This window comes from Rattus norvegicus, chromosome 1, assembly GCF_036323735.1.
Source record: "Rattus norvegicus strain BN/NHsdMcwi chromosome 1, GRCr8, whole genome shotgun sequence".
Taxonomy (NCBI): domain Eukaryota; kingdom Metazoa; phylum Chordata; class Mammalia; order Rodentia; family Muridae; genus Rattus; species Rattus norvegicus.
Window position 1 is genome coordinate 266200617 of NC_086019.1, and position 25073 is coordinate 266225689.

Below are 25073 nucleotides of genomic sequence, written 5' to 3' on the forward strand. Positions count from 1 at the left end.
AGGCGCCCACAGAGGCCAGAGGGTGTCAGATGTCAGATCCCCTGGGATTAGAATTGTAAACGGTCGTGTGCTGCCTGATACAGGTGCTGGGAACTGAACTAGGGTCTTCTGCAAGAAGCTGAAGTAGTTTTAAACTTCCAGACGCCATGCTGCCGTTAGACAGAAGAGCACCCTGAGATCAGAAGATACTTAACTGGGTAGGAGGAACCTGTCTTCCATGTAGGTTCTGTGGAAAAGGGATCTCTGTGCTATTAGTCATTTAATCACAGAAGCCAAAAATGACCCAGAATGGTTTTGAAAGGCTTGAGTGCATAACCTTGAACAAGATCGTCTGTCCTTGTCCCCTGCTGAGGTCAGCTGTTCCCTCTGCTGTCTTGATAGCCACGGTGAAAACACCACAAGCCCAAGCAGCCTCTGACTGGCTATTTTAAGGGGAGCTTCTTGTTGTCTTTGGAAAACAATACAGCGCAGCAAACCCACTTTTGTGGCCCATGACAGCAACACTTTGTCAGCCTTTACCAGGGCAGCCAAGGGCAGTGCTGGCAACAGCCACCAGCTAAGTCTCAAAGACGGAGCTGGCAGAGGTGTGGAGCCCATCTTTCTTCCTGGGACAGATGCTTACAGAGTTGTACTTACTTTGGTCAGAGTTTTCATAAATAGGGACCAAGTGTGCCTGTCAAGCTTCCAACTCAAATCCCTTAAGCCAGTGTTCATAGACTGCCACGAGGAACATGCAGCTTCTCAAGGTGACTCTCCCCTTTAACTGGTGTTGGGTGTGGTTCTTAGTAGTCACAGGACCAAGAGTCCTTATCTGTGTACAGGGAGGACCCAAGTACTAGGGAGGCATAGAGAAGTAGATGACCCAAGTTCACTGGTCAGAAAAGTACCCGCATCCCACCCAGTAAGAGATCCTGCCTCAAAAACCAAGGTGCAGTACTCTGAGGGATAGCACCAAAGGCTGATCTTTGGCTTTACATGTATACTCACATGCACACATACATATACTCTCATGCACACCTACATGCACACACATGCACACACACATGCACACACATATGTCCTCACACACATAAACATGCACTCTCTAACACACTTGTCTTCATACATGTGAACATGCACCCCACACATGCTTGTCCTCACACATGAACATGCACCCCCAAGACTCACACATGTCTTCATACATGTAAACATGCACCCCACACATGCTTGTCCTCACACATGAACATGCACCCCAAGACTCACACACATGTCTTCATACATGTGAACATGCATCCCACACATGCTTGTCCTCACACACGAACATGCACCGCCAAGACTCACACACATACATGTCCTTACACACATGAACACCCACTCCCCAGTACATGCCCTCGCAGACGTGAATGTGTACCCCCTCACACACACACAAAGACTTTCTCAAGCAGGAATCTCATGGCTAATGCTGTTCAGCATGACAATTATGACTAAAGAAATCTAAGCAAGAGATACAAAAATTATTTGCTCAAGCTAGCAACAAGGGTTTCCGCTCTGGGAGGAAAAACAGAAGGACAAAAACTAGGAGAGGAAGTCATCAAGACAAAGGCCACCCCAAGGGAACACCACCACTTGCTATCACCCGAGGTTGTTCAGTACTGCCTGGGTCTTGCAGGACTCATTAAGAATACTGAGATGCCTCAGTGGCTAAGAACACTGACTGCGGGGGCTGGAGAGATGGCTCAGCGGTTAAGAGCACCCGACTACTCTTCCAGAGGTCCTGAGTTCAATTCCCAGCAACCACATGGTGGCTCACAACCATCTGTAAAGAGATCCGATGCCCTCTTCTGGTGTATCTGAAGACAGCTACAGTGGACTTACATATAATAAATGAATAAATCTTTAAAAAAAAAAAAAAAGAAAAGAACACTGACTGCTCTTCCAGAGGTCCTGAGTTCAAACCCCAGCAACCACATGGTGGCTCATAACCATCTGTAATGAGATCTGATATCCTCTTCTGAAGACAGCTACAGTGCACTTAGAATCAATCAATCAATCATAAAAAAAAAAGAATGCTAGAGGAAGGTAATTTCCTGGAGAAACTTCCTTGTAGGATTGCAATAGTTCTCATTATACAGCGACTTAAAAAATAAATATTTAAACATTTGTACAAACATGTTCAGCACATTCAGAATAATTAAAACCAGAAATGACCAACAGTTGTTAACAGACAAATGGACACACAGACTAAGAGACACAGAACAGGATCTCTCCCCACCATGGAGTATTATCTAACCATGAAAAGAAATGAGATACAGATAAATGCTATAGCCTGGATGAATCTGGCAAACACGATATCAGGTAAGAAGCCAGAAACCAAAGACCATGATTGGGGTTACAGGGGTCTTCCAGGCCATGCAGATCCATGTAGAGAGCAGATCAGGAGCTGACAGGCTGACAGGGCAAGGTGGAAACAGGTTTTCTTTTAGGGAGTTGAGGATATTTCGAGACTAGGTCTAGGAGGCAGCCATGCATGATTACAAATGTATTCAAAGCCACCGAACTGTATACTTGAAAATGGTAAGTTTTACTCTGCGAGAACTTCCTTCCATAGAATCATCATACTCAGAAGGTCTACCTGACTTCATTGCAAACTTCAACCTGGTTAAGAGCCGTGACTTTAACTGGCTGTGGCCGGACAGACACCTGGGCTCTTGCCAAGAAGGAAATCATACTTGAGTTTCCACATGAGCTTCCCAGAGATGGGCTTCTTTAGCAAGTCCCAGCCTTCTCTCTCCTCCAAAGAAAAGGTGAAGGGTAACATAGTCCGTCCATGGATGGAGTCAGAACAAGGGCAAGACAAGGTTCTTTGTGTGGCTCTGACTGTCCTGGAACTATGTAGACCAGGCTGGCCTCAAACTCAGAGATCTGCCTGCCTTTGCCTCCCAAGTGTTGTTATTAAAGATGTGTACTACCATGCCAGAGCTCTGAAAGCACCCTTAAACTAATCCCTCCTCCATTCTCACTCCCTAATAAAACAATCTCTCAACTTCTCTCTCAAGTATCCCTTTCTCTCCCCTTTCCCTTGTCTTCCCTCTCTCAGTCAATGGAGGGACAGGAGGATTGCTGGAGCTTGTTGGCCACCAGCATGCCTCCAGGTTCAGGGATAATCCTTGTATAATAGAGTCAGTATTAACTGTCAACCTGAAAAAATTAGAATCATAAGAAATAGGATCTCTAAGTATGTCTGGGAGGGACCTGTCCACTGTGGGTGGCCCCATTCCCTAGGCAAGGGATCCTGGCCTATATACAAAAGGAGAAAGGGAACCAAACACTAGCAACTGCTCTTTGTTCTCTGTTTCTGATTATGGGTATGGTATGACTGGCTCCTTCAAGCTCCTACTCCTATGATTTCCCTGCTATGATGGACTGTAACCTGGAATTGTGGGCTTTTCTCCCTTATGTTACTTTTGTTAGGATATTTTATTACAGCAAAAAGAAAAGAAACTAAGATACCCAGTTAGTTTCAAGGGTAAAGGTTGAAAGTGATAAAGAAGACACCTGATATCCTCCTCTGGCTTCCAACCACACTCCTGTACACACACACAAACACACGTGCGTGAATATGCCATACATATAAGCATATACACCACACACACACACACATACACACACATACACGTGCATATGCCATACACATACATAAGCACATACATCACACTCACAGGCATATAGCACACACACACACACACACACACTATAAGCACATATCACACACACACACACACACACATATATATATATATATCTCACAAGCACATACATCCATTCACATACATTTAATAGACTAAATAAGGTGAGGGCTGGAATTGGTTTTTATATGGAAAAGGCTATGTACGTCCAATTTCCAGATTATCTATGAGAATTTTTCTGCAGTAGGCCTTGCCTCAGAAGGAAGAACAAGGGCTTTTTCTCAAGGAGGTCACCGTTACCTTGGAAGAAGCAGGCAGACATGTAAAGAGTTAAAACGTAACCCGCTGTGTACTTACACCTCCATGGTGTCTTGGATTTGAATCCTTGTGATGTAACGTGCTGATATGTAGTAAAGACCTTAAGTGGTACATAGAACAGGCCCGGAGCTTAGTATGTTCTCAGTGAGGTGTTGGTTAAATGGCTAAATGATGTCTTCCCACATCTTTCTTCACCACACCCATTCCTTCATTCGCATCACCTTTTGTCATAGGCATGACTTGTAACCACAATTGCCCGTCTCCCCAGCCCTGGTTTCTGACTTAGTACAGTTGACTTTGAATTTCAACAACACCATTACCACCTTGATCTTTCTAGAACAGTGGTTTCATCTAGTAACGACTTGAGTGAAAATAACCCTTAGGAGCGCCAGGTCAAGACCTCCCTGGACTGAGACCCATTCCAAGTTTCCTTTGCAGGACACTGAAAAGCGAAGGCTTTTCTCTGTCCAGGTCCCCTGCTCAGCTTTCTGTTTTGTTTTTTCTTTTTTTCGGAGCTGGGGACCGAACTCAGGGCCTTGCGCTTGCTAGGCAAGCGCTCTACCACTGAGCTAAATCCCCAACCATTTTTAAACAGTTTTTCTTTTTCTTCTTTTTTTCTAAGACCTGCTCAGCTTTCTGATGGAAACTCTCCTCCCTCGAAGTGTGTCACTGAACCTGCCAGACCCTTGGAAGATGCTATTTTCCAATTTGCAGATGTAGGAAGGAACTGGAATCTGAGACATCAAACACTACACATGATGCTGTGTGGCAGGGAGAAGCCAGACCAGGCTTCAAACTCAGGCACAAGGGAGGTACTTACATTACTGAACGAATGTGTGTGTGTCTGTGTGTGTGCATATGTATGAGTGTGTGTAGTACATGCACATGCATTTGAATATATGTGTGCATATCTGTGCATGGTGTGTGTGGTGTGTGCATGTATGTGTGCATGAAAACATGCATGTGGTTGTACATGTGTGTGTGGTGTGTGCACATGCATATATATGTGTGTGCACATGTGGGTGTGGGTGTGGTGCATTCATGTATGTATGCATATGTGTGTGGTATGCATGTACATGTGCAGATTCATGTGACCATGCATACAAGTGGAGGCCAGACTCTGCTTTATTCCCCTGAGACAGGGTCTCTCACTGAACCTGAGCCTTGGATGCCAGCCAGGAAACCCCAGTCATCCTGTCTTTGCTCCTCCTCCTGGCACTAAGGTGACAGGCACATGCACATGCCCATGCCCAGCTTTTACATGTGCTCTGGGGAATCTAAACTCAGGTCTTCCTGCTTGTGTGCATTATACACTGAGCTGCCTCTCTAGGCCACCTCTGCTGGTTATTTTGTTGCTAGACAGTATCCTGTGAATGGATACAGCACCTGTCACAGGGGCCGGTGAGAAAAGACAACTTTGCAAAGTGGGGACAAAATATAGAAATTGTCGCCTGTACAGTGACTGGTTACAAGGATTGTAAATTATAACCAACCAGAACTGGATGCACTCCTTGATTAAATCCTGAGAGAAAGTCCCCATTATCGGTCCTAGTGAAAGGACAGTGGAGGATGGGTAGGTAGAGGCTGCTAGTGAGCAGCAGAGCCAGGGGCCGCCCAGGTAAGAATTCCTTAGGTGTTGCAGCAGACAATTCCTTCCCAACCTCCACATGTTTTCAGAGATAAAGATAATTACTTTGCAACTAGAGAAAGCTATTGTACACAATGAGAAAAGTAAAATAATGGAGACTGTCTCCCTCCCCTGGAAGGCAAGCACACAACTCTGAGTTCAGTTCTGTCCAATCAGAGCGTGCCCTGCTACCTGTGCGCATTCCAATTGCAAGCAGAATACGGATGCTATATAGAGAGGTCTGTGTAGAGGAAGGAAACACAAAGGCAGGATGGATACATTTGTGTGAGCGTTTCTTATGCTCACCCACCAAGCCCATGCACAACCAGAGTCCAGTCAGACAGCCTTTGAGGTGGAAAGGGTGAGTGTAGACAGCAGCCCACTCCTGCCTGAGTGCCTGAGATAGACAGGGGCTACACCGTCTGAACCTGCTTCCCTAGACACTGGGTTATCACACAACATCCTCCCCCACCCCACACGGCTCTTTGACCCATATGAATCCGATAGTCCCTTAGCTGCCAGTAGATGCAGGAGGAAGGAATGTTGGGACACTTAGAGGACAAGACTTAACCTTCTGCCCATCATACTTTTAAAAGTCAGGAATCGGCCAGTGAAAGAGTTTGACTCTAATGTTGCCATAGGTCTACAGGCTCCTTTAACTACCACCTCGGTCTGAGAACAGGTAGAGGCTAATTTGCAATAAAGTAGCATTCCTGGCAAGCCCTAAGCACTGCATGCATTCTTAGAAAATAAATCAGAGCTAAGTAAGGGTGAGGATGATTTTAAGGTGGAAAGAAACATTGAAGGTGCTGTGGTTGTAGCTCAGCTGGTAAAGTGCTTGCTTTGTAAGCACTGAGACCAGAATCGGGTTCCCCAGAGTCCACACAAAAGAGTCTGGGTGTGGCAGCAGGCACTCAGTGCTCTTACAATCCTGACTACCTGGCGAACTGTAGAGCAGTGAGAGACTCTGTCTCCAAAACCAAGTTAGACAGCACCTAAGGAAGGGCAGCTGAGGCTGTCCTCTGGCCTCAATATGTGCATGCACACACATGTACTTGCACATACATGCATCCATGCACACAGACACCGAGAAGCACAGAGGTCAGAATGACAAAAGCCAGGCAGAAAATGACAGGCTGGCCAGGCAGAAAAGCTGCCTCTTTATTCAGTGAGCAACAGGACAGACTGTTTTGGATAATTTTATTGCCTAGCTGAGGCTTCCTTCTCCCCACCCCTTGCCTCTGCCAGCCTCCTGTGGTCTCTGCTTCCTACTCAGTGATTATGAAAACTCAGGCACAGAATATGCAATGTGGCCATGCCTCAGAAGCTCCAGTTAGAAGGTGAGAGAGGACCTTGGCTCTCTGATTTAGACCACGGAGGCTGCGAACATCATCGAGGGAGAGTTTCACACTAAGAGGAAGGCAGGCTCTCTTTTTAGGAAGCCTCTTACCAAGTATTAAAAAATAATCCTTTTTTTAAAGATAGGAATGGCTGTCATAGTAGAACAGTTTTGAAGTCAAGGCAATTCTTGGAGAACTACAAATAGCAAATGGTTCCTAATTGTGTGCTAAGAGCATTCAGAATATGGCTGAACACTCCCACTGCTCTGGTATCCGAAGGCTGCTTTCCCTGGGGACTCTGCATGTCTGTATCTAGATAGAAGAGCTCTCCTTCAGAGAAGCCCACACGACCTTTCGGTACCTTCTGGTATTTGTCCAGATAGATACAAACTTCTTGAAAATAAAAGTGTTTTGGATAAAACAGTTGCGGTGAAATGGGATTTCATTCAGTGGAAGCAAAGGAGGAAATAAAATTTGGGCCAATGATTTATACATAAGCAACAATGGTTAAAGCTAGTATTAAAATAGAATGTTTTTTAGCTGGTTACATTTTCATAGTTTTAATTTATGGGTATAACATGAAGTCGTACAAAAAGAGAAGACATAGATGTAGCCAAATATTTTACATTAGCATGTTAATTGTATAAAAGAATGAGTTACATTGTGATATTTTAATACTTGTATATAAAGTAGAATAAAAATTAGAACCTGTTAGATGTGGCTCTCATAAAACTAGAAAATGCTATACATGTTTCTAAGGGAGGAAGTGCCATCAAAAACCCTACCCAGCTATGAACCCTATGACCCTGTGAGCTATAACTAGCTTAGCATGCTATTCCCATGAGTATAATAGTGGCATGAATGTTGTGAAAATAACTGTACTTTGTGACTGGATTCAAGGCCTACTCCACAGGAGGGAATGCATGACTGGTACTGTGAACCTGGTTGAGGAAGCTTGGCTGGGAGTTGATAAGATTGCAGGGGAAAGGGGTTGGGGATTTAGCTCAGTGGTAGAGCGCTTGCCTAGCAAACAAAAGGCCCTGGGTTTGATCCCCAGCTCCAAAAAAAAAAGAAAAAAAAAAGATTGCAGGGGAAAACTTACTATTATTATTCTGCTGAATGGACACAGTACCAAATTGCCCTCTAAATTCGTATCTCTCTCTTTACCAATAGGTTAGTGTAGCACTCAGACCTTATCAGAGAAGTTTCTTTGTGCAACAGACAGCAATTAAAGCAGACACCCACAAACTAGTCAAAAGGCTAGATTAAATGTCCAAGGAGTGTTCAGCCATCAATGGGACATCTGTATCATATTCCTTCCCAAGAAGGAGGAGGAGGAGGAGAAGGAAGGGAGGAAGGGAAGGGAAGGAGGGAAAGAAGAAGAGGAGGAAGAGGAGGAGAAATATTTTAAAAGTTAGAGAAGGGGCTGGAAAGATGGCTCAGCGGTTAAGAGCACCCGACTACTCTTCCAGAGGTCCTGAGTTCAATTCCCAGCAACCACATGGTGGCTCACAACCATCTGTAAAGAGATCCGATGCCCTCTTCTGGTGTATCTGAAGACAGCTACAGTGTACTTACATATAATAAATGAACAAATCTTTAAAAAAAAGTTAGAGAAATAGGAAGATCAGGACAAAACAGTGTCCTTTGGACATGACAATACAGCCATAGGAACTGTGATAATCTGCACAAGTCCTGTGCAAGATCCAGCCAGACAACATTACAACACGGGAGGCTAAGGGGCTTAAAAAACCACTACCTCTAGCTGAGGAGGTATCGACAGTTGGCGGCTACTGGGGGAGGAGTCAGCTTTCTTTCATAGGTGGCCCTTGGTTGTATACCATACTCCGGCAATAGCCCCATGCCCTCATATGAGCGGTAGCATGAAGTTAGGAGGGGTGGATCTAGGCAGAGTTACAGAAAAGAATGAAAAAGCGAATACAATCGATTTCTATATATGTATATAAAATTCTCAAAGAATTAATAGAAATATTGTGTTTCCTTGAAAGAAAAAAGAATCTGTCAGTTGTGATGCGTGCCTATAATCCTAGGATTTAGAAAACAGAGGCTAGAAGATCAGAACTCATGATCACCCTTGGTTACATAGTGTGTTCAAGGACAGCCTGGGCTTCATGGGATCCCGCCTCAAAAAAAATATATATATATAATTATATAATTCTGTTATAGCTATGAGCACATGATGGAGCGTGTTCCCGATCTACGTGGCTTGAGGCAACTGGATGCCCCTTTAGAAGAATTTGCATTTTTTTCTTACACTAAATGATCAAGGGTAACTAGATGACACATAATAGAGAACAAAAAAATCTAGGGCTCAGAAGACTGGCATCTGCTCTCACCTGTCAGTAGAGGGCTTCAGTGACCTTGAGCATGACCTCTAGTCTCAGTTTCCTACCTACCAAAGCCCTACATGACCTCACCAGTGCATCATGGGAACACAATCTCTCTCACCACGGGCCTGCTCCAACTGTCATCAGAAGAATCCCTCTAATGGTCTTACTAATGTGTTTTCAAAGTAAGCCCTGCTGCAGGGTGGCGTGGGGTGGGGTGACATTCCCACCCAAGATCGCTGTCCCTACAGTGTTTCTCTTGTTCTTGAGTAGGGTAGCAAGAGCCTGAGATACCTGAACCCACACCACATAGCCCTGGACCCTGTCTTGCTACTTAGTGGGCTCCTTGCCAGGTTGCTGCCCCTTAGTGGCAGGTCATAGAAACACACCTGTCACGTGTATATCCGGCATCTTCTTCCCTCCCAGTGGTCAAAATCCATCTCTATGCAAATGTCAGGACATTCTTATTTGCAGTAAGGGAAAGATTTCCATAGTAACGGGAAGATTGGGGTCCACTGCTATAAATTGTGTAGAACTCATCCAGAATAGAAAATGCTTACCTTACTCTTAGGAACTAGGACTCAGAGAGCTTAAGGGAGTTACATATTCCAGGTCTCCAGAGGGCTGCCGAAAATTCGCAGATACTAAGGCAAATTCTGGCCTCACCTCAGTGAAGAGCTGAGACAGCTTCTCTGGTCACTCCCCAGTTCCCAGCTTAGAATATATTGACTTACATTAGATACTACTTGATCAGTGCAAAGTCATTCCCAGTGTATTCTGAAAAGAGTCTATTTGTGGGGTGTTTCTCTCTAGATTCCCACAGGTGAGATGGAATCTCATCATAGAAAATGTCCAATCCATCATACACGCATATTGTCTTACCACACTCATTTAGGCATTGCCTTCTACAGAGGCCTCCTCTGACTGCTCCTATAAAGAAAACCTTGGGCTGGAGAGATGGCTCAGCAGTTAAGAGCACTGACTGCTCTTCCTGAGGTCCTGAGTTCAATTCCCAGCAATCACATGGTGGCTCACAACCATCTGTAATGGGATCTGATGGCCTCTTCTGGTGTGTCTGAAGACAGCTACAGTGTACTCATATATAATAAATAAACAGTGTACTCAAATAAATAAAAAAGAAAACCTTGTTTTCTTTTTTTGCTTCACATATTAGGTATTTTCTGTGGTAATTTGTCTAAGTGCTGTCATTATAGAGCAAGCTTCCCGAGGATGAGAGAATTCACTTTGCTCAAGGTTTTATCTTTAGTTTGAAGGACAATACCACACTTTGGGTGATCAGTAAATATCAAATGATCAATCGTCAGAGTCCTTTCCAGTGAGCAGAGAACTATTTAGGGATTAGTAGAAATTATCCCATCCGCATCGAGAGGAGACAGTATTTTAAAACAGAGAGACAACAATTATTTACCCTGTCTCTGACGTTCTCCTGCCTCCGCCTCCATAGCTAAAGGTGGGCTGTGTGCAGGGAGAGGTCAAGCGTTGCCAACCTGACTGCATTGGACTGAACTAGGAGATGCCCCTCTGGGTGTGTCTGCAAAGGTGTTTCCAGGAACTGAGGAGGGAGGACACACCCTGAATTTGAGGGACACCATCCCAGAGTCTGGGAGGGGATCCCAAACTGAACCAAAGGGAACCACAGGGGCCTGGGAGATGGCTGGGCAGGTAGAGAGCTTGCTGAACAAGCCTGAGACATGAGTTTGATCACTGGATCCCATGGTAGAGAGAGAGATCAGACTCCAGCAGGTTGTCCCCTGGTCCCCTCGGGGCCCACAGAGCAGTGATTCCATAAGGACATATATGTAATGGTACCCCACACAAGGATAATAATTTTTTAAGGGAAAAAGCAGCCAACTGAGCACTGGCTTTTCCTATCCTGTTTCCTGGTCAGCACATATAATCATGTCTCTTTCTTAGCCTTGCCTTCTTTCCCATGAGGAACTGTTCCTTCTGAAGTGTGAGCCAAGCCACACTTTCTGAGGCGTGGTCACAGGCAAGACATTTCAATCTAAAGGCTCAGAACTATTTTTCCTTGCTGACTGTCAAAATGGACAGTTTGAGGGGGCTGGAGAGATGGCTCAGAGGTTAAGAGCACTGACTGCTGCTCTTCCAAAGGTCCTGAGTTCAAATCCCAGCAACTATATGGTAGCTCACAGCCATCTGTAACGGTATCTGATGCCCTTCTTCTGGTATGTCTGAAGACATAGCAGTCATATAAAATAGATAATTAATAGATTGTTTAAAACATAGACAGCTCAATACCTAATTCCACTTGGGTATTTTTGACACAATGATGATGCTCTTCTCCGTGTCTGGGTTTTAGTAAACACTGCATGATGTTTTTCCATAGGGGAAAAATGCCTCAGACAAGACTAGACTTAGAGTTTGCTAATAGGATCGTTCAAAAGGAAGACATCTTCCTGAACTACCTTTGAACTAGAAAGGTGTTTCTGTCAGTGTCTGGGGACACAGGGCACTTACTGCTGGAGCAGGTGGCTTCTTTAGGGCTGGAAGACATCGGCTGTGCACAGAGCTGACAGAGACAGTCTCTCCCATTGAATGTGACTCGGTCTCCGGGTGGAAACGGGCGCCTGGAAGACAGAAAGGCATTCACCCTCGGAGTTATTCCAGCAATTTCACTCCATCTCCTTACCTCTTTGCCTGCTACACTCCGATGGCAAATTGATTTCTTGGAGGAGCACCAGGCAGAATGTTTGAAATGCAGCCATGCCCCAAGCCTGCCAGCTGGACACGGGCCAAACAAATGCATGTGCTTCATTATGAGATGAAAAGAGAGAGCAATGGCCCTACAGGCTCCCTGCTTGAGAAGTAGCACAGTTTAACTCCATTCAAAGGTGGAGGGGTGTCTGAGCAAATCACTCCTCAGGGCCACAGAGCAGTGATTTCCATAAGGAAGTTCTTCATTAACACACACACACACACACACACACACACACACACACACAGACAGACAGACAGACACATATACAGACACACACACAAACACAGACACACACACACAGACACACATACACAGACACACACAGAGACAGACAGACAGACACATACACAGACACACACACATACACAGAGACAGACAGACAGACACATACACAGACACACACACAGACACACATACAGACACACACAGAGACAGACAGACAGACACATACACAGACACACATACAGACACACACAGAGACAGACAGACAGACACAGACACACACACAGACACACATACAGACACACACAGAGACAGACAGACACATACACAGACACACATACAGACACACACAGAGACAGACAGACAGACACAGACACACACACAGACACACATACAGACACACACAGAGACAGACAGACACATACACAGACACACATACAGACACACACAGAGACAGACAGACAGACACATACACAGACACACACATACACACACAGACACAGACACACACACAGATACACACACACACATAGACACATGCACACACAGACACACACAGAAGACACACAGACACACACAACAGACACACACACAGACACACACATAGACACACACACACACACACACACACACACACACACACACTTTAAATGCCATGGTTTCTCACTGAAGCTCAGGGCACGTCCCTAAGAGAACAGCTTACAGGAGAAGTGGGAGCCTTCTTGGTCCCGTATTCTGTGGTAACTCTATGGGGTCAGAGTGTCCTTTCTGGACACCTGAATTTGCAAAGCAATGGAGAACCCAGTCTCTCATAAGCTGCGAGTGACAGGACGAGATGCTGTCAACATGTTTGAGAATTGGTCGCCGGAGCTGGAGAGATGGCCCAGTGGTTAGGAGCATTTGTTGTTGCAGCAGTGCCAGGTTCAGCGGTGCCCACATGGCTGCTCACAGCCATCCATAACTCCAGTTCCAGGGCATCCAATACCCTCTTCTGACCTCCATGGGCACCTGGCACGCACAGGGTAAACTTACATGTGGGCTGAGCATTTATACACATAAATGTAAAAGTCATCAGGAACAGCTCGCTGCACAAAAGTACGCCTTCTACAGGCAGGTCAGCTCTGCAAAGCTTGCTTCCTGCATCAAGCCAATTTACCAGCCATCTTCATCAATGTCATTAGTCCAAGCTTCCTGCGTTTGTACGTTCACAGTCCTTAGCTCATCACCCATGGCCTAAGGCTGGTAACAAACCATGATAAGCCCTCACCAGTTAACCCCACCAGTATGACTGGAACCAGTTATCAAGTGTGTGGGACGGGGGAGATGGCAGTCTTACACCTTTGAATATCAAAAGTCCCCAGTTCAGTGGCTCCATCTCTGAAGTGGCTTTGCCACTTTTCCCTGGACAGATAAAGAGGCCACAGGCAGGGACAGGCCTCCTCTACCTGACTTAGACCTGTGTGAATAATGGAAACTACACTGTGGTGTTGCAAGGGGCCCCTTGCTTTTCACTCATTCCTACACCCGAACAAGCCCCTCGTCTGTTCTGTAAGGAGAATATCAGAGGGTTAAGGGCCATAAACAATACGGCAAGCATATATGTTCTCTGGTCTCCAGTCAGGGACCGGACCTGGGTGAGACAAGCTTACCGTCCAGGGCTGACCCAGCTCTTGGGGGGCACTGATAACAAGTGTGCCTTTATGGGCAACACCCCAGGAGCCACCCCAGGACTGTGGCTGACCCCTGTCCATTCAGTGTTACAGACCCACACAGACCCTCTATGGTAAGAGTCAGACCCATGTACTAGAAGTCAAAGTCATCTTCCTTTCATAATGTGCAGCTCCCAGAACACAATAGCACATCTCTCCCCCATGCCAGTTTCCTTCCCTCAGACCGATTGTTCTCATTAAACTCTGTCATGCAGATTTCTAGCAATCAGGAGTTTCCCCTAAAACATCAATGACTAGTGTCTCTGGGTTTCATAGACCACTTGGTCTCTGTCATAACTACTCAACCCTGCCACTATATCTGACAGGAGTCCTAACTCCTATACAAACACATAGCTGAGAAAATGCTACTTAAAAGAAATGTTATGTAAGCCTTCAACCCCAGCACTTGAGAGGCAGAGTCAGGAGGATCTCTGGGAGTTCAAGACCAGCCTGGTTTACACAGTTCCAGGATAGCCAGGGCTATATAGTGAGACCCCATCTCAAACAAAATAAAACAAAAAGAAACAAAGAAAAAAGACCTAAAGACTAATGACTTGACCAGTGAGCCATTGCCAACCATCACAAACTATAGTAAAGACGTCATTTCATCTTTAGAAGGAGGGGGCTGTGCTGTCTTGGCTAGGCTCATCTTGAATGCCTGTGCTCAAGCAATCCCCCCGCCTCTGCCTTCTAGTGCTGGAACTATGGACGCACAGTTCAATGCCCACCTAGAAGATGCTACGTAACATGTCCACATAATCACCTACACTTCCAACTGAGCTTTATCCTAAGCAGCCGTCTGTTCCCTACTGAGATGTCTTTATTAAAACTTTCCCAGGGTCCAGGTCCCCTCAGGCTTGAGATACAGACACTTACAAACCGCCACAAGGCTTCCTGGGGGATATAGATGACGCTTTCTGGTTACACTGCACTTTAACCAAAGCATAACCAGGCAGGAAGAGACCAAGAATCAGGAAGAGACGTGTTGGGAGGGAGCTATTTTAAGACTCTGTACTGTTCAGGACCAGAGGAGGCCATCAAAGCCTTGGATGCTGAAGCCAGCATTTGTCTGTTGGAGAGAGGCTTGGGAAAGATGGCTACTTACTTGCAGATGGTACAGGCGAAGCAGTTGGGGTGGTAGGTCTTGCCCAAGGCAGTTACCACCTCGCCCTCCACGAACTCCCCACAGCCATGGCACCGTGTCCCATACATCCTCTGGTAGTCCAGGGTACACAGATAGTCCCCGTTCTTTATGAAGAAGCCTCCCTGGGCCAGGTCGCAGCCACACACTGTAGAAAGACAAGTTAACAACTGGTCATCGCCTGCTAAATCTCTGGGCAACGTTTGCCTGCTGCCAGACGCTGGTGGCTCACTGTGCTCTCAACAGTTTGGGGACAGGGAGTGGACGGGCACAAAGAGCCATTTATTATTGGGCTCTGCTTTTTCCCCTGCCCCCCTCCTCCCATGGGAGCCATGCAATATCTCATACAAGTAGAATCCACTGGCTATGTTTCAGTGGTATCTAAGATTCAGAAACAATCATTCAGTCTGTGATGGAAAGATATGCCCATTTGGGCTCTCTTGGATGCTGACTAAGGTGTCCCTGGCAGTGCTGTTAGGAAAGGTGCCCACTGCTTGCCCACACAGCCACCTGATTTGGGCCAAGATCGCTGAGTAATAGGTTCCTACTATAGCAGCAGCGACAGCTGAAGTTTCCAGTGACCATTTTTTTTCCCCCACACAATGGAAATCTTTCCCCAAAGCAACAAGGCAGTCGAGGCTTGCTGTCTCTTTGTGCGGGATATCGGATATGCTGACCGTGTGATGTAACATATGGGACGGGAGAATGAGCAAGCCAGGAAGGGAAGGAAGGGAAGGAAGGGAAGGGACAAGTCCAACACAGAATTGTCACCTGTGATCTCAGGACATGCAAAAAGGGACGCTTTGCTGGGTCTGGATCTTAGCATCCCTTTCCAAACCAGACAGCTGTGGATGACAGGGACAGTGTAGGAAACAGGGTTGCCAGGAGCCTGGCCTATTCTGCATGTTCTGACAAACTCAAGCAGGTCACAACTTGTCCACAAATCAAGCCTAGAGCAACCCCTGATAAAGACCATCTCCTGCGGTACGCCAGGGAGGCTACAACTAAGTCCAGGACTCTGCAGCCTTAGCCTCTGTATTCCAAGGGTAGGGGCTCCCACCCAGGGAAGGGCAGCCTCAGGTGAGGCATCTAGGACCCTTCCTGATCCTTCTCATAAGCAGCTAGAGCAGACCCTCAGGTGGGGTGGGAGAAAAGTGAGCTCGATCACTAAACGGCTCTCCTGGGGATTGGCAAGAACACGGGTTAGTTTCCATGACTCAGCAATATTCTAACACACAGGCTCTTAAATGAGTCTGGTCATAGAACTGAGGGTGTGGCTGCCAAGGGAGGTTAGGCAGAGGCTCGGGGATCTCTAAGTTCAAAGCCAGCCTGGTCTACAGAGTGAGTTCCAGGACAGAAACCCTGTCTTGGAAAACTCACACTCCACACATTCCACACACACACACACACACACACACACACACACACACACACACATGCACACACATACATGCACACACATACATGCACACACATGCGCGCGCGCACACACACACACACACACAGTTCCTGAACATGTAAGGGGCAAAAACGAATTTAGAACCAAGTGCAGTGAATTGGAGGTGGCAGTCACCCACAGTGCAGTGTAAGACTTCACCAATAGCCGTGAGTCTGAAGGAAATATACACATATATGCACTTTGTACTGTTTGCGCGCCATCGGCCACTCAGTGCAAGTGTGTGTTGTTCCTCTCGGGTTCACAACTGCTGCGTGTTATGAATTGCAGTGTTTCTTTTCTGTTTGCTTGCTTGTTTTTAGGGTCCATGCAATGATGACGATTTAATAGTGGAAAACAAGGAGATTTTCCTACTGCCATTGCTTGGCACGTGGGTATCAGAAGAGTATATTTTGGACCAAACTGCTTTAGAGTCTTTGATTTTAAAAATTTCCGACTCAGCTGCTGACTTGCTTTCCACACACACAGAAAAGTAATCATTAAGCAAGGTTCAGCTTGAAATTAGGACAGAATTTCCAATAATTTCTTTTTTTTTTTTTCCGGAGCTGGGGACCGAACCCAGGGCCTTGCGCTCGCTAGGCAAGCGCTCTACCGCTGAGCTAAATCCCCAACCCCAATAATTTCTGAAGTGACTTTAAACACACTTCTTCTGCCATTTTGTATATGTATTTATGCAAGGTGGCATTCTCAGCGTGGATGGTTATAAAATCAAAATATTGCCGGCATCTGAGAAACATCGAAGATCCATTTTGTCCTGCAGTTCAATTATTCAGCCAGTATTCTTTATGTTTAAAAAAAATAAGCAAGCACACTATCCTAGCAGTATAAAACTCCACTTTAGACCTTAATAAATTGAAAAATTATATGTATAACAAAACTCTTTTAAAACATATTTCTTCATGATTTGTTATCAGTAAATGTCTGAATGACAGGCTTGTCTTAGACATTTACCCACCCAGAATAGCATACAAATTCCACAGGTGCTAAGGGGTTTAGAGTAGAAGAAGGTTGAGAAGCTTCTGTCTAACGAAGGGTTAACTTGGTAAGATCATGACCTAAGTTACCCCTCCTCCATTAGTTAGAACTCTCTTTTTTTTTAAAAAAGATTCGATTATATGTAAGTTCATTGTAGCTGTCTTCAGACATACCAGAAGAGGGCATCAGATCCCATTACAGATGGTTGTGAGCCACCATGTGGTTGCTAGGATTTGAACTCAGGACCTCGGGAAGAGCAGTCAGTGCTCTTAACCACTGAGCCATCTCTCCAGCCCTAGTTCAACTCTTTTTTTTTTCTTTTCTTTTTTTTTTCGGAGCTGGGGACCGAACTTGTGCTTGCTAGGCAAGTGCTTTACCACTGAGCTAAATCCCCAACCCCCCTAGTTCAACTCTTGAGAGTCAAGATGATACAGAAACCATGCACAAGCTTTCCGAATAGACCAACACCCCACGGCTCTGACACTGTCCTTAAAACCGAGTGACCATCTGCTGGAAACAACCAATCACCCTATAAATAATGAATGCTCCGACCATGTTCTCAGAACGGCTGTCTCCTCCTATAACCACCGTCGATATCTCTTTCTGCATCTCCGGTTCTCACACTGGCTTCCTCTTTACCAAGAGCATCATGCCGGGAGCTTGTGGACCAGCCTAGTGCTGACCTCAGGTTCTTAGAGCAGAAGCAATCCTTGGGGGTGGGTAGGGTCACCATGGGACACTCAGAAAGCCTTCTTCAGTAATTTCAGTAGGTGTGCACCTCACCTTGAAGACGCCAGAGCGCTTTATGGCCAAGAGTCTTTATTAATCTCCGCGTCTAGTAGAATACACAGGAGGGCACAGTGTAATTAAGCTGAATTCTGCCCCATACTTGGCAAGTTCCCACCGGTTCCACTCCCAGGAGTCGTCACCGGTTTGCATGACTCATTTGTTCCTTCGAACTCCTCGTAGCTCTGAGAAGGGGCAAATGGTGGACTAGCTGCTCCCTTTGTCCTCATCCTGTCATCTGGGCTGGGAATAAAAATCACAGATTCCCTATGACAAGACCAAGGGGGAGCTTCATGCCAATGCAGACCACAGGGTCCCTTCAAAGGGAACACCTTTTAGAAGTCCTTTCTGCTTACTGCCCCCTCCCCCAAGGGTGCCTCTGTGTGGGCTTCTCTGTCTGAAAGTGGTTTTGTGGGATTGGCACACGTTCTCTTTAATTAAACTCTAAGTTCACGAACCTAGCAGGCCGACAACATGATTTTGCAACACAGTTGAGAGATGACAAACCGTGCTGCGTTGTGATCTGACCTGGCTTTTCTGTGAAATTCAAAGCCAAGTCACATTATCCAACAACTGTAGGATTATTTATGGTGGTTTAGATAATAAGATAGTATTTCTTTTTAACGGGCAGGGATTTGTGGCACACGCACCAGGTAATGAATGGGGGGGGGGGGAACCCATGCAGCTGGACCTAGACATTACTTCAAACGTCATGCCAAACCTTGATCGCAAGGAAGAAAGAAGTCACATTATTCCAGGGTCAACGTGGGCTTTAGGTAGCAGCTCATGGGGTCATTTCATGATCCAGAAACGAGATGTGGTTTGACAAGCTCTTTACCTTTGACTGAAGGCCCAGACTCTGAATTCTGGTGCCTGCTCTGTCCAAGGGCAATTAAGACAACTATCACGTGGTCTTATCACCCCATGGCAGCCTGTCCAGCTTTCCCTCCCCTGCAGCCATCTTTGACAGTCTCTCTGGAGGGTCCACAGTCCCGTGCCTTGAGTTTTCCTGCAAACAGCTTTACCATGCCGCAGGAGCCCTCACGAAGGAATAGTATATATCCTTGACACACTCATCCTGGGTTTGTAGGACAGCTGTAGACATTACACTCCGACCCTGACTCAGCTCTTTTTACCCAAAGCATCTGAAGGGGAATATTGAACACATTTCAGAAGAATTGTAAAATGTTTTAATTACTTTATTATTTTAATTTGTATGTGTGTATGCACAAGCGTGTGTGTGCATGCATGTCAAGTATGTGCATGTGTGTCTGCATATATGCATGTGTTTGCATGTCTGTACATGACAAAGTGTGTGGGTGCCCACAGATGCCAGAAGAGGGAACCTGGCCCCCTGGATCTGGAGTTACAGGCGATGGTAAACCTCCTGACATGGACGCTGGGAACCATGGGAACTAAACAGGAATCCTCTGGGGGAGCATCAAATGCTCTCCCACTGCCGGGCCATCTCTCCAATCCCATTATTACAGTTTTGTTTATTTTATGTGCATCTGTAGGCACACACCCTGGCATGTATAGTGGTCGACAATTCTCTCCTTCCACCGGACACTGAAGCTCAAACCCTAGGTGCCTTTACCTGCTGAATCATCTCATCAGACCTTAAAATTTTTTTAAAAAAATATTTTGTTTTGTTCTAAAGATTTATGTATTTATTATGTATAGAGTTCTGCCTGCATGTATACCTGCAGGCCAGAAGAGGGCACCAGATCTCGTTAGAGAGCCAGAAGAGGGCACTAGATCTCACTGTAGATGTTTATGAGCCACCATGTGGTTGCTGGGAATTGAACCTCTGGAAGAGGACCCAGAGCTCTTAACCTCTGAGCCATCTCTCCAGCCCCCTAAATATTTTGTTCTTAAAAGACCTTGAGTACCTTTAAGTGAGAGCACAAAGCAAATGTCTTACATCTACATGGTGGGTCATTAAATACCTGGTGAGGCTGAATTCAGACGGAGACGTGTACATTTCCCTAACTTTAACATACTTCCTAGGAAAATCACAGAGTCTGCTCATTAAAAGCCCGGGCTGCCAGCACAAAAGCTCACTGCCTTCCCTCCTGGGATCAATTGTTAAAGTTCCTCACTCAGAGTCCTGCTGAATCCTGCCCTGTTTCCCCATCACTAAGGTCTGGCTACACACAGCCCTGCGCCCTGTTGATGGAATCTACTCTACAAACCTCTGAGTAAATTTACTGGTTAAGTGGGGGATATGTACATCCAAGAAATTTTTATATGAAAGTTGTGAAATTAGTAACAAGCACATTTTAAAAAAAGCCTAAATCTTAAAATAACAACGGAACAAATGCTGCTTGGGCAGTAAAAATACCGTGGAACAGGAGGGGAACAGAGTGTGGAGGCGTCGGATCACAGAGAGGCGTCAGTTCGGAGCGGGGTGGGGAGAGCAGATCGCGGAGAGGTGTTGGATCAGGGAGGGGGTGGGGAGAGCAGAGCCTGGCTTCAGTGGTGGGGGCGGGGCTGTGGAAGCGCCCTAGGCCTTCTTAGTGCAGCAGCTCCATTTGATTCCACAAATCTATCCCTGAGATGGTCCATCTGCCGGTCAATGCTCAAAGAGTAAGCCGTAAACCTGCCTCAAGGCGGGTCCTGGGCCGTCAGGTGGGAGACCCTTCCTCCATCTGCAGCTGGGGACCACCCCTAATCTGCAAGCGGGCCAGTTCTCGAGAAGACCCAGGAAACACGATCCTTACGGACTTTAATGGGGACCAGCCGCCTTTCAGGCTTCTCTCTTCTTCTAGGGAAGGCGCTGGCTGTCTAGTATCCTGTTGGCAGTCTGCCTGCCACAGGACCCAAGCACTGGGGAGCAGCTTGGTTGAACCCTTGCCTAGGATACACAGGGCCTTAGGTTCAATACCCAGTACTGGGTGCGCGGAGGTGGGGGAGTCGCGGTGGTGGAGGGGTGGGAGTCCGGGTGGGGTAGAACCCACAGGCATGAGGGGCTTTCCTGAGCTTTTCCACCTGGAGCAGGGCGTACAGCCTAGGTTACCCTTTAGTTTAAAAGCTTGCCTGTGTGGGGCAGGGGTGTGCGGGGACTGTCCCCTTTCCTTTATGAGCCCGTAGGCTTTATGCTTCTGGAAACGATACTTTCCCCATGTTGAGGTTAGAGCCTGAGCTCTCTGGCTCTCTGCATTTTGTATGCTTCTTGACCCCTCTTCCCTCAGTGCATGACTGTGGAGTGCCCATGAGCATATATGTCAGAGACCAGAGGAAGATGCCGGGCATCCTGCCCCGTGGCCCTCCGTCTTACTCCTTTGAGACATGGTCTCTTGCTAAGCCCTTAGCTAGGCTGGCAGCCGGCATCCTCTACAATGCTCCTGTCTCTGCCTTCACAGTGTCCGCTCATGGTCATGGGTGTGCTGAGGGTTCAATGCCGGCCCTTGTGCTTCTGCAACCGAGCTCTTAAGCCTCAGGATCATCTCCCCAGTCCCTCCAGTGACTTCTTTCAAACCTTTCTTTCTTATTCTTTTCCTCACAGGTTTTTATCAAGATGGTAACAGTGGCCTTCAGTCTTCCTGAGCACTCAGAGTTCAATCAGTGTCAGACTGACTCAATCCGTTTCTGGACTGAAATGCAGAGCAGAGAGCTTGAAGCCACCACAAAAGGTAGCTCTCTCACAAGGGCTATCGCTGTAGCTCAGAGCTCAAAATAGCTGAAGAGCGCTCACCAACAATGATGTGCGGGGGCAGCCTCTGCCAGAAATAACTTCTGCGAAAAATGCTCGGACTCAAAAGGCAAGCCTCAAAAACGGACTGTCATCGCTCTTCACTGACTTCTAAATGCACACCAAAATCAGCGATCACTTCTGGGTGAGACGATACTTACAAGGCCAACCAGATGGAAAATGGGCCCCAAAGCAATGCTTTTGGGGATTCCAGTTAATTCAGAGTTTGACTATATGATCATAAGAGTCTTGGTTAGAAAGGAAGCTTTCGGAATCTGTTTATTAGTGAAAGCGTTGGCAGCATAGTATTTTAGAATTCGTAGAATTTCACATGCAGACAAAATTGCTTACAAGCAGCTCAGGAAACAAAGGTATCACCCAGAATATGAAAAAAACAAGTATGGAGGTCTTTTATCATTGCATAGATGACCGGAACACAGGGCTTTAGGGTTAAAAAAACGAGCACAGGAAGTACAAGGAAGGAGAGGGAGGAGAGAGGGAGAAGAGAGGAGAGGGAGAAAGGCAGGGAGGGAGAGGGGAGGAGGAGAGGGAGAAAGGGGAAGGTGGAAGAGGGGAAGAGAAGGGGTGGGAAAGGGTAATGGGGAGAGGAGATGGAGAAAGGGGAAGGGGGTGGGGGGAGGGGTAGGAGAGGGTAAGGGGAGGGAGAGGGAGGAGGGAGAAAGGGGAATGGGGAAGAGGGATAGGAAAGGTTAAGGGGAGGGAAAAGGAGGGGAAGGGAGAAAGGGATATGGGGAGGAGGGAGAGGAGAGGGTGAGGGGAGGGAGACAGGGGAGGGAGAAAGAGGGATGGGGAGGAAAGAGAGGGAGAAGGAGAAAGGGGCAGGGAGAGGAGGGAGAGGGGTGGGTAAGGGGAGGGAGAGGGGGAGGGAGAAAGGGGAATAGGGAAGGAGGGAGAGGGAGAAAGGGGCAGGGGAGAAGGAAGAGGGGAGGGTAAGGGGAGGGAGAGGGAGAAGGAAAGGGAAAAGGGGACAGGGGGAGGGGCAGGGAGAGAGGGAGAGGGAGAGAGAGGGAGAGAGAGAGGGAGAGGGTATAGCTGTCTATGCTTAAAATGACCAGCCTTGCTTATGACTGGGATTTAAATCTCACAGTAGGCCACACTTTCGGATTTGGGGCATGTAGATGTCATTAGGTCTCTCTCTCTCCCCCCTGCCCCAGACTGAGCTGTCACATCTCTGCCTCCTCTAAAATCCCATGCACCAAGAAGAAGGCTGCAGAGAAAGTTCCATGTGTGTCCATGAACTGACCCTGCAGACACAGATCCATGACATCTGTCTATCAGATCTCCCAAAGAGCTCCTCCAAATTTATACTGGAAGAGTGAGACTCCGGCTCTGCTTGGCCATCTGATCCTCTAGCCCTTCCTCAGCACCAACACTTAAATCTAGTCCAGCTAGTCCTCCCTGCATTTCATTCTTCCACCCCTGAGGATGCCCTAGCCCCACACAGCCTCCACAGCAGTTGGGGTTGGGCCTCTGACAGCCATCATTAGTCAAGACAACGAAGATCCACCTACAGGACAACTCTAGGGTAACACTTTCTCAGTGAAGTGTCTTCCTTCCCAAATGACCCTAGCTGGGGTCAAGTTGACAAAACATTAGCCCACACAGCTACAACCACACAGGGCCATATCTAGTGCTTTTCTGTAGGTGGTAGGATCTGAACTCAGGCCCTCATGCTGATGGAGGAAGCATTCTTATTCACTGAGCCATCTCTCCAGCCCCTCCGAAGGAATGTTGGATGAGACAGACTCTCCTGAGAGATTGGACATTACAGAAAAAAGGAGCAGAAGATTTTTTTTAAGCTATCAAAAATACCATTTTTCACACCCTCTAGCACATAGTCAAGTGGCAACTGCCTACTCAAATGCAATTTTGTGAGAGGATGTCTGCCAATACTACCCCAGGAGAAGCGCTCACACGATCTGACATCTTCCACAGACAATCAGTGCTCAGAAATCTCAAACGACAGAACTAAAAATAACACAGAAAACTAGCTCTATTCCTTCAGAAAAAAATAAAGCCACTCAAAAGTGCCATCTTTTAAGTTTTCATTTTTATTACATTTATTTAATGTGTGTATCTGTATGTGTCTCTGAGTGTATATGTCTCTGTGTGTGTGTCTGTGTGTCTGTGTGTCTCTGTGTGTGTGTGTGTGTCTGAGTGTGTATGTGGGTCTGTGGGTCTGTGTGTGTGTGTGTGTGTTTGTCCATGTATATATGTGTGTTGTCTGAGTGTGTGTCTGTGTGTCTGAGTGTATTTCTGTGTGTGTGTGTCTGTGTGTGTCTCTGAGTGTATGTGTCTGTGTGTGTGGGTCTCTGTGTGTGTGTGTCTCATTGTGTGTCTGTGTGTCTGAGTGTGTATCTGTGTGTGTGTGTGTGGTGTGGTGTGTGTCTGTGTGTCTGTGTGTCTGTGTGTGTCTCTGTGTGTCGTGGGTCTCTGTGTGTGTTTGTGTATATATTTGTGTGTGTGTCTCTGTGTATGTGTGTCTGATTGTGTGTCTGTGTGTCTGAGTGTGTGTGTGTGTGTGTGTGTGTGTGTAATATCACAGCATTCGCGTAGAGATCAAAGGACATCTTTCAGGAGTTGATCCTGTCCTTCCACCACGAGGTTCCTGAGAATCTAACCCAGGTTCTCATGCCTCCTGGCAAGTGCCCTTAGACACTGAGCCACCTTACAGATCCCAAGATGCCATTTTTGAATAAGAAGAACATTATGGCTTCTTTCACTCTTATTAGAAACTCGGTGCCAGAACGGCTATCTTTCTCATCCATGGCCCCACCTCTGTCTTCTCTGCTCACTGCCTTTACCAAGGCAGCTGCCTCCTGCTCACACTGAGCAAGTGCGTTCCCTCTTTCTGGTGCTGGAGGGTTGAGTCTGCTGGATCATTGGTGCCTTATGGAGATCTCTTGTCCCCTCCTTAGCCTCATCCATGGATCCCCAAGCTCTGGACAGACTGAGAGAACGCGCCTCTCACTCCCCTGCTCCTGCCCCAATCCCCACCCTGGGTCTACTTATTATCGTCTTGCTTCCTGCC

At 46.7% G+C, this 25073-nt stretch overlaps 1 protein-coding gene across 32 annotated transcripts in view; it reads right to left on the reverse strand.

Moving 5' to 3' along the window:
• Ablim1 (actin-binding LIM protein 1) overlaps positions 1-25073 on the reverse strand; it is a 288302-nt gene that overhangs the window by 111749 nt on the left and 151480 nt on the right. For all 32 annotated transcript variants that reach the window (NM_001395154.1, XM_039110220.2, XM_039110327.2 and 29 more), the window contains 2 exons: positions 15075-15258; positions 11798-11907 (listed from right to left, as the gene is read on the reverse strand). In NM_001395154.1, the coding sequence (NP_001382083.1) occupies positions 11798-11907; positions 15075-15258 (294 nt within the window). The remainder of the gene's footprint in view (positions 1-11797; positions 11908-15074; positions 15259-25073) is intronic.